Source organism: Chrysochloris asiatica, unplaced genomic scaffold (genome assembly GCF_000296735.1).
Source record: "Chrysochloris asiatica unplaced genomic scaffold, ChrAsi1.0 scaffold00095, whole genome shotgun sequence".
In the NCBI taxonomy this organism is placed as follows: Eukaryota; Metazoa; Chordata; class Mammalia; order Afrosoricida; family Chrysochloridae; genus Chrysochloris; species Chrysochloris asiatica.
Window position 1 is genome coordinate 12,815,948 of NW_006408613.1, and position 10,883 is coordinate 12,826,830.

At 35.8% G+C, this 10,883-nt stretch overlaps 2 protein-coding genes across 4 annotated transcripts in view; one reads left to right on the forward strand and one right to left on the reverse strand.

Moving 5' to 3' along the window:
- The window catches only part of LOC102829467 (microcephalin-like), a gene marked incomplete at its 3' end in the record, with an annotated part of 359,617 nt that overhangs the window by 188,565 nt on the left and 160,169 nt on the right, over window positions 1-10,883 (forward strand). The gene's annotated exons all lie outside the window — the stretch shown is intronic.
- The window catches only part of ANGPT2 (angiopoietin 2), a 75,892-nt gene that overhangs the window by 6,943 nt on the left and 58,066 nt on the right, over window positions 1-10,883 (reverse strand). For all 3 annotated transcript variants that reach the window (XM_006866714.1, XM_006866715.1, XM_006866713.1), the window contains 2 exons: window positions 6,054-6,155; window positions 4,946-5,112 (listed from right to left, as the gene is read on the reverse strand). In XM_006866714.1, coding sequence (XP_006866776.1) covers window positions 4,946-5,112; window positions 6,054-6,155 — 269 coding nt within the window. The remainder of the gene's footprint in view (window positions 1-4,945; window positions 5,113-6,053; window positions 6,156-10,883) is intronic.

A 10,883-nucleotide genomic window follows, 5' to 3' on the forward strand; every position in this document is an offset into this window, starting at 1 on the left:
TTTTAATTCCCGTTGTGCAGTACAGGGGAGAGCAAACTTTCATGCTCTGGTCTAGACATGTGTGGAATGCGACATTATTATGTAGCCATGCAGAGAATTTGACTCTTAGAACATGTTAATTGAATCTTCATAGCCTAATATATTTGCCTACACAGAGAAAAATACAGACCAAAAAAATCTATTTACATCGCGTCGATTCGAATTCATAGCAACCCTGTACAGAGTTTCCAAAACTTTGAAGTTTTATGGGAGCAGAAAGCCTCATCTTTCTCCCTCAGCACAGCTAGTGGGTTAGAATTGCCAGCCTGTAGTTAGCAGTCCAGTACTAATATTAAGTGCTACCAAGGCTCCTTTAAACAGAGATGATGTCAGATGAAAAGAGGGTATGAATCCTGCCAAACAAAATCCTACAATGATGGCAGGAAATTTTTACTTCACATCTAAAAATGATGTGCAACTTGATAAATCCTGCTAAAATTTGCTTCCTATTCAGAACCAAAAGGAGCTATGGTAGCGTAGTGGTTACGAATCGGGCTGTGAACCGCAAGGTACGCAGTTCGAAACCACCAGCGGTTCCGCGGGAGAAAGATAAGGCGTTCTGCTCCCGTAAGGATTTACAGCCTCGGAAACCCGGTGTAGGGTCGCTATGAGTCTGAACCGACTCCACGGCACATAGCAAAAACATTCAGAACCAACTCGACAGCACTTAGCAACAAACAATGAAAACCTTGGAAGTGATACTATTTCCAAGAACTGATATTGGAAAGGAGGGCAGAAAACAGAAGAAAGGATCATTTAGGAAACATCTTCTAGCCACGTTGTGCCAGGTACTTTTCCTTGCACTTGGTTTCCATAGCAATCCTAAGAGGAAGGTGTTATACACAAAACCATTGAGGTGTTAGAACCAATTCCACCTGCACTTAACAAATGACAGCACACATTATCAGAAATGTTTTTTATTGAGGAAGTTATTATGAAAAAAAAATAGGGGATAGGTATTAAATGGAATTCCATAAATAAGCATTATTCCTTTTGTGTTTAATGACTTAGATTAAAAAAAAAAAGTTTGAGTATATAGTAGACCTAGAAACTTCATCATAATATTTTGAATTTCTGAATTTCAGTATTGTAGTTGTTGTTGTTGTTGTTATTGTATGCTGTGGAGTAGTTTCTGACTCATAGTCACCCTGCATAGGGTTTCCGAGGCTATAAATCTTTATGGGAGCAAAAAGCCTCTTCTTTCTCCCCGAAACAGCTGGTAGTTTTGAACTGCTGACCATGAGATTAGCAGCCCGATTCGGAACCACTATGCTACAATATTACAGTACATTTCAGAAATGAGAGGCTGCTACCATTCTCTAAGTACCTGTTGCAAAATATTAATACAGTAAGTTCTAATTGCCTTTTATATTCTGAAGCTCTTTAATTTCTGTCTTCTCATTAATCATAAATAGGATTGAGGTAAACTGTTTCCCTTATGTTTCCTCCTTTTAGCTTTCCTATTCCCTTTGAAAGGAGCTCTGGTAGCGTAGTGGTTAGGAATCGGGCTGTGAACCTCAAGGTCAGCAGTTCGAAACTACCAGCTGTTCCGCAGGAGGAAGCTGAGGCTTTCTGCTTCCGTAAAGATTTACAGCCTTGCAAACACTGTACAGGGTCGCTATGAGTCGGGACCGACTCCACGGCATATAACAACAACAACAACAACATTCCCTTTGAATAATTTCAGAACTCAGGGAACTTAATGAATTAAATCGCTCCAAAGGCAAGTGAAATGAAGGAGAATATTATCATTTATTAGTCTCTGGTAGAGAGATTATGTAATTTTAGTTCTCTGTATTCTATGGCTCAATGTCTAAAGGTACTTTTCAAAAAATCTGGTGGTTGACAATAGCTACCATCTTGAAGTTGTTTTAAATTGTATCCATTGCTTTTATTTAACATTGAGGTAAAGGAAGAGGTAATGCAGCATTTAAAAATTAAATCGTGAACTAACAGAATGTTTGATAAAAGCGGCCCACTTTAATACTTAGTGGTTTCCAATTTTATTAAAAAGAATTATTGATGCATTTATCCATTTCTTATAGTATGTATTTTTCAGTTTTTCATCATTTAGGGGGCTTTTTATTATTTGAAACTTTTCGTTGTGAATTAAATAAAGGTTTACATACAAAGTAATCAATTTTACATTCTACAAATCATAAACTTTGTTGCATCTCTATGGTCACAATCCCCTCCATGTAACAACAGTTACACCACTTCCTCCTTACGGGTCTTCTTCCTCTAGCAGACATTTTTAAGGGTGAAAAAAAAAAAAAACCCCACAAAAACTTAGCTTCTAAATATAATTGACTTTCTGAAGCATTTTATCTACTAAATGTTTTGTCACATCAAAATTCTTTTATCACATTAATATCATGTTTTATAAGAATAGTAATTTTTAGCTGACATATTTCTATTTCGTATTGCCAAGTAAATTAAACTAAGCTTTAAACTGGTGTGTTTTTAATGGCATATCCAAAAATTGATTGCATTTACAAAGGAATTAGATATTAAAAATCATCACTGTTTAAAATATTTTTATAATGTCAACTTACAAGTGTAATGATCCATTTTGTAAAATTTTATACAAACATTCTAACATTCTAAGCCTCTTTTTTTTTTAAAGTCTACTTTTGTGGACTCCTGACTGTTGCCAGTTGGAAAAATATTTAACTTGGAGGTAAAACTATGAAAGAGTATTTGTATCTCAATAGCCATTAAAGTTTTAAAATCTCTGTAGTAAACTTGGAAGTACAGTGAGGTATAAACACCTATCATTTCTATCTCAGTTATGGCCTCTCAAAGAGAGCACTGCTATTTCTAGAATGAGAATTGATAGAACATGGTTTTTTTTAACGTCATATCAACGCCTATTATAAATGATCTCTTCTGCATCATGCTCCTATTCATGATCTGTTTATAAGGTAGGGCATACTGACATTGTATGGTTTTCAGGTAGCTGTTGTGAAACTGACTTTCAACCAGTGTTTATGTACTGTCCACTGTAACCCTCTCCAAAGCAAGCTTAAGGCGCTTAAAGTATTGTTTATTTTATGTACGACTCTGATCTTGCAATTTCTATTGAACTGAGAACCAGAGTTGATCATTAATGAGATAGTAATGGTATTTTAGGCCAAATGAAGATAGTTTTCTGCGGTGTTCTTATTGAACTTCATTCTGTTTATTTCTGACCCTAAAGTAGACATTTAATAATGTAGGCCATGTGATCACCAAACACTACCTTCCACCATCTGTGCTCTGTGTTGTTGTTGTTATGTGCCGTGGAGTCGGTTCCAACTCATAGCGAGTCTGTACAGGGTTTCCAAGGATGTAAATCTTTACGGGAGCAGAAAGCCTCATCTTTCTCCTGCTGGTAGTTTCGAACTGCTGACCTTGTGGTTCACAGCCCGATTCATAACCACTACACTACCAGAGCTCCTCTGTAGATTCCTTTAAAACTGTGTTTGTGACTTATGCATCCTGTTACATCTTCTTAGTCTAATTCTTATGGTTCCACCTAATGAATGCATAAGCCCACTTCTCCCTTTACCTCCATGATTGCATATGCATATCTGAGTAGTTCTGTTGTACTGTATATTCTAGTATATAGGAATGCATGTGTTTAGCTTTAGCATACTTACCTTATGCAGTAAATTGTACTGAGCTTTCCATTCCTTTGCTGTTCCCTGTCTCTATTCTTTTGGAATTGTAGAAATACAAAGTAAATTCCTAGCTAAATATACACAAAATATTTGTAGAACTTACAAGTTGTTGCTTACTAAATCAATACTTAAAAACAAAAACCCACTGCCATGAAATTGATTCCAACTCATAGTAACCCTATATAGGGTTTCAGAGACTGTAATCCTTATGGGAGCAGACAGCTTCATCTTTCTCCCAAGGAACGGCTGGTGAATTTGAACCTCTGACTTTGTGGGTAGTGGTGGTGGTGGTGGTAGTTATGTGCCATGTTCTGACTCATAGCGACTCTGTGCAGAGTTTCCAAGGCTGTAAATCTGTGCGGGAATAGAAAGCCTCATCTTTCTCCCACAGAACAGCTGGTAGTTTTAAGCGGCTGACCTTGCGGTTCACAGCCCGATTCCTAACCACTATGCTATCAGAGCGCCTTTTGTGGATAGTAGTCCAGTGTTTACCAGACAGGATTCCATGAGTGTTATGAATTTGCTGTACTTTCAGAGAGTAGAGGAGTTGACTAACAGTCGCATCTCATCCTGCCATTTTAAAATAGAATTCATTTGGATTTTGGAATTGAACACAATAAATTTAAACTAACAAGAGATAAAATACAGATTTTACAGTCATCAAGAAAATGAAATAGTTATGATGTTGACAGGACATTTAATAATAGGGAAATGTAACATTCACTCATTCTAAACATTGCCTTGAATGCCCATTATCTACTAGTTCTCTTGTCTTTGAAGATACATCATCAAATACAACAGACTACATCTTTGTCCTCATAAAGTTTCCTTCCAATTAATACTGTAACAAAAGTTAGAATTTTATAACTAGTGAAACTTACCTAGAGGCAGTAATAATTCAAAGAAAGAAAAGTCTTTGTTTTTTCTTTTTTCATTTAAGGTATTTAAGGTATTCTAAGGAGCTCTGGTAGCATAGTGGTTATGAATCGGGCTACTAATCTCACAGTCAGCAGTTCGAGACTACCCGTTGTTTCTCAGGAGAAAGATGAGGCTTTCTGCTCTTGTAAAGATTTACAGCCTCGGAACCCTGTACAGCGTTGCTATGAGTTGGAACCGACTCCACGTCCCATAACAACAACAACAAGAGTAATTTAAAACCTGGTTAGCGTAATGTGCTTTTCACTTTCTGCCCTAATGAGTCAGCAGATCCTTTAAATTTTTACAGTTACATTTTATTTACTTACCTATAATTGAGTTCTTCACTTGAAAGATAGAAATGGTCATATAGTGAGTGTGCTTCATTCCCTTCCCAGTCTTTAAGGTATATTTTCAGCACATAGTGTTTCTGATTAGTCACTTGGGAGACAAACTCATTTCCTAGCCAGTACTCTCCTGAAGGGTTACCAAAGCCCTGTAATCCAAGTAGGAAAATTCAATTACTTTAATTTTTCTTATAAGTATTGACATCAACAATCTCTCAATTGCATGGAATAACTATCAAATTTCAGCAGAAATTACTAATTATAATATAAAAATTGGGGTTCTTTCATATAGGAAAAACAGATTTAAAAGATCAGTTTTAAAAAACTACTGTTACTAGAAGAAACAGTATTAGACTTAGTCATTGTTGTTAGTGCTGACGAGCCATAGTGATCCTGTATAGGGTTTCTGAAGAGTGGCTGGTGGGTTTGAACCATCTGCCTTGTGGTTATTAGTTTGATGCCTATCCTATATCAGGACACCAACACTCCATGTTAGTTGGTAAGGAAGCTAATTCATAATGCTTAATTAACTCATCTATAAAGTGTTTCTATTGATGGTTCCCCAGATTGTTATATTATTCTTATGTATTAAACCTATTTTTTTTCCCCTTGAGTCGATTCCTACTCATAGCAACCCTGTATAGGGTTTCCGAGGAGCAGCTGGTGAGCCTGAACTGCCAACCTTGCAGCTCAAACTGACTTTGTAGTCCAGCATATTAACCCACATTGTCACACCAGGACTCCGTTAAATCTTAGTATAAGAATGATAAAACAACCTGGGGAACCATCAGTAGAAACAGTTAATAGATATGTTAATTAAGCATTATAAATTTGTTTCTTTATCAACAATTACTGAACCTGCCTTTAAAAGTAAGCAGAGCACTTGCATATCTTCATTTTAATATATAGTTTATATTACGTAGATATGACAGCTCTTTAATAAGAAGATGGAAAAAACAATTTCGAAGAATGCTTTCATAAAAAATCATGTCAGAGGTAATTGGTTGGCTTAAGGTTCTTCAGATTTTGAAAATATTAGTTTTCACGGAAAAAATGGTAAATTTTCAGATGACTTAAGGGATGTCTATACCGCTTTATATTCTTTCCAAGTCTTCTGAAAATCCACACTGCCATCTTCACGTCTCTGGATTATTGTCCATCCACCTCCACTTGATTCCATGTCACAGTAAGCCTGCCAATAACAAGGACGTAATTACTTTGTTATACGTGAAACACCAATGATTTAAGTCTTAACAGGAAAAAGAAAAACTTTTGGTTTTGTTGTAGTTGTTGATAAGAGTCGTTGTTGTTGTCAGGTGTCATCGAGTCGGTACTGACTCATAGCGACCGTATGCACAGCAGAACAAAACACTGCCTGATCCTGGGCCATGGTATTTTCAATAACTTCATATGAATGTGAAAGCTGGACAGTGAATAAGGAAGAGTTATTGAGTCGGTTCCAAATCATAATCACCTTCTAGAAGGTTTCTGAGAAGCAATTGGTAGGTTTTAACTGCTAACTTTAGCAGTTCAGATACTTATAACCACATACTTATAATAAGATTTGCGCTCCTAGAGTTACCTTTAATAATGACAATCTTTGTAGTCTTCGGTTTCTACTACCCAGAGACATCTTGATGTATTAGCTCCTAGCCTTACATCTCCAACCTATAGAAAACATCCTTTCAGCCTTGAAAATCTTTCACAAGGACAATCTCTATCAAGTTCTACTGAGACCTGTATAAAAGAGATACTCTTTCCTTGTAGAATCTCAATAATCCCTTTATGTTCTTATGCTATGGAGGCATTCAGGTTTCCTCTATGTGGAATAAAAATCAGAATTCTCAGTTCATTTCTCAGTACAAGGAACTTGAGGTTCTGTGTTGTTGCTGTTAAGTGCCTTCAAGGTGGTTCTGACCCGGAGCGACCCAGTATGATCTGAGCATCACCTGGCAATGCTCTACCCCAAAGACCATGAGTTCAAGCTTCTCTGCACTTTGCTCACTGCTCTTGGTATTTCTCTTCCCAGTTCATTTTATTTCTGTATTTAAGCTAACTCAGTAGGTTGAAACATTGTACAGAACACAAAAATTCTTTCTTGGGCTAAGTGCATGCATGCTCAATTTCAACTCAGCTGGAGTTTTATTATGAAATTAAAAACCCCTGAAAACGAAATTACATAAATAGTTTTAAATAATGAGATTATAGTAGAACAAGAAAATGTTCCAGAAAGTAAGATAATTTCCCTACAGCATACAAGGTACTAAATACTAAACTTAAGGTTCAAACCTAATTAAACATATTTTCCCTTTGTTTATCATTTTAAATGGTATTGATCTGAAATTTTCCATAGTCTTTTTGAGAATAATGAAAGTAATTTTGGCAGTGTAAATTTAAATTCAAATATTCTGTATTGACTAGCTGGAACTCTAGAGAGTTAGATCTAAAAGAGAACCAAAAAGCACCTAACTCTATTTCATTTTATATATGAGGAAACAGTGACCCAAAGATGCTAAGCCGATTTCTAGATATCTCATTGCTGAAGAAATTAGAGAAGTGGTGGCTAGGCCCTCCACTTTCTGGTCTCCAATAGACTCCTCTCTACCATTATTCCCAGACTCCCTTCATGGAGTTACTTTACCCATTTTTTGGATTACGAATCAGTCTGCTAACCTCAAGGTCAGCAGTTTGAAACCTCAAGGTCAGTCACTGTACAGGAGAAAGATGAGACTTTCTGCTCCTATAAAGATTTACAGCCTCAGAAACCCTGAACAGGGTCACTGTAAGTCAGAACCAACTCCATGGCACACCACCACTACAAAGATTCTTACATTGGCAAGAGAAAGTAAATTATAATTATTAAATCATAATAAGGTGATTTCTTTATTTCAAATTATTAAAATATCTAAGATTGAGCAGTTTAGGGTAAGCCCTTTATTATCACACTTGATTGATATTATTGTTATTATTTATTATCTTTGCCCTTATTGCTACACACCACTCTATTCCAAGCACTATTCTAGGTACTTTGTATATGAAGGGGCTTCAAGGAAAAATTAGATTATCTTTGTATCAGTTTTCATTCTGAATTGAACGATAGTTTACATGGGTAGATTATCTTTTGATTCTATTTTTCATGAACTTTTTGAAGCTCCTTCATATATTATTTATAATCTCACAGAAAATATGCTATGATGCTATAATTCTGCATCTTTCAGAGAAGAAATGATTTAGTAAAGTTAGATGGATTTGATTAGTCATACAGCTATTACATAGTATATAAGATTTGAACAAGCTCTTTCTAATTCTAAACTCTATAATGTTTTTCTTCTACGTCATACTGCTAAACACAATGAAATTTAACATTTTTGTTAATAGGCCAGAAGTCCCTCACTACAACTCCAAGATGGAAAATAGAAAATAAAAATATAGCTTCTTATTTATCTATAGTCTACAAAATAGCCAGTGCAACTCACTTCTGTTAGTATGTCTTTTTTTTTTTTAAATCTGCTATTAAATTAGGTGGAGTTCTGGTGTGACACTGTAGGATAAGCATTGGACTGCTAACCACAAGGTTGGTGGTTCAAACCCACTAGCCGCTCCTTAGAAACCCTATACAGGTTGTTGATGAGTTGAAACCGACTCAGTGGCACTTAACAGCAGCAACTAGATTAATAAACTCCATTGGTATGAGTAGAATTCTTGAATGTACAAAGAAGTTAGCGCTTCTGTAGTCTAAAATGGCTTAGTGGTAAGTGAAAACAATTTATGTTTTTAGTGAATGAATCCTTGTTTCTAAGGGTCCCTTGGTGGCTCAAATGATTTGCACTCTGAGGACCGGGCAGTGTTTCCTTCTGTTGGCATAGGGTCACTATGAGTCAGTACTGACTTGATGGCACCTAATAACAACAACTAACTCAAAGATTGATCTCCTTCTAGATACTACAGTCAATGGAAATCTTAGGGAATGCAGCTGCTCCTCTGACCCACATGAGGTCAGCACGAGTCACATGGACTTCATTGCAACAAATAATCCTTCAGCTAAGAATGATTTAAGTTTTTTTTTTTTTTTGGTAAAATCACATTTGCTACTGATATTTCAAAGTGTGCTCTTACTAGGTCAGTCAATTTAACCTACTATGTAAAATCAGAGTCAGGACTTTCAAATGACTGAGAATTTTGCTTTATTCACTACCAGTACATAAATAATCTGAACTATCCTATTCTGTTTGACTTTATTGATCACAATGTGATAGGTTATTAGACTAGTTTCTTAATACTTTGTCCAGATTTTTAAAACAGAGAACAAAGGATTTATAAAAATGAAATATTATTGTTAATTTTGTTAATTGAGTCATAAAACTTTTAGAGAAAGACAGTTTCCTAATAATTTATCCACCTAGCCAAGAGATGTTGAATGAAATGATGAAATAGATTGTATCAGGATCAGTACAGAAGAAGTTCTCAGATAATTCCAAAAACTTCAAACTCCTCAATTACAGTAAACTGGAGGGTAGTTAGTAATTTTGTTTAGCATGCTATTGCATGGTTCAAGGACCTCACATCTTTTATAAAGCTTGATGTTTTTCAACAAATGATGCTTGATTTAAATGTTATGCTTCAGCTCTGAGGCCATGGTTGATGCCTGATTAAATAGCAAATAAATAAAGATCAGGAGTCAGGTATTCTGTTAAATTAAGGGAAGGAAGCAATTATGTCTCTAGCAAAAGCAAACTCTGACACTTGTAATAAACACCTTCTTGAGTGTCTATCTTGCACAAAAATTGAGTGCATTTTTAAAATGAAGTTGAAATAGTTAGGCCTTTGGGAAAAGATCTGCCAGTCAATCTGCTGAGCATTCTTTTCTTGCATTAGAAGAAATGGCAAAATTAAGTGAACTGCCATGTAAAGAAATTTTCTTGTTGTTTTCAAGAGCAGTCAGTCACACTGATAATAGCCAGTGTTTACTGAATGCATACTAAGTACCATGTCCTGTACTTGGTGCTGTGTATTCATTATCACAGCCACAAAAATAGCTTTTTAAGACTGGAGGCATTATGGTCATGTTACAGATTAGGAAATCTGTGGTTCAGAAAGATTGAATGACTTGCTCACAATCACAGATTGGCAGATGTGGAATTAAAAGTCAAGCCCATCTGAATTTCCCTTCCTAGATCAGATTGTGAATTATAGCATTCAGAATTTGGAAGGGAATTTGGAAGTAACTTAATCCAGGCCATTTATTTTAGAAATGAGAAAATTAAGGTTTTGAAAGATTATTGTTCCCTGCTGTGTAAATAAGTTTTTTTTTTTTTTTTTTTTAATGGCAAATATTTTAAAGGAATATAAATCCGTGATCATAGACTCATATAATCCCAGTGTACTGTATATATTTTCACCTTCCTGCAGAACATTTCAATATAGTCATTGGATTGGTGTAGTATGCTGGGTGGGATCATTGCTTTGAGAAAGATTTATGTATAGCAGTGTGGCACTGCTTTGTGGTTAGTGATGTTCTTCTGGGTTTGCCTTGGTTGCATTCACCTTTTACCATTAAGTTGTATTCTTGTCTTCGTGTCATTACTATTCTTATTCTCACTACACCAAGAAGATACAAACATATGGCAACAGATGATAATATTATATATAAATAATTTTTCTGAAAACTACATCACAAAAGGGATTGAAAATTTTAATATAGAATTGGTTAATCGCTCTTTCATCTTCAGCAGAGTGCTTTTTTTGTGGTAGTGATGGTAGAGGTAGATTTCCACCCCCTACTTCACTGTGGAAGGAGCTCTGGTAGCGTAGTGGTTATGAATAGGGCTGCGAACCGCAAGGTCAGCAGTTCGAAACTACCAGCTGTTCTGCGGGAGAAAGATGAGGCTTTCTGCTCCTGTAAAGATTTACAGCCTCGGAA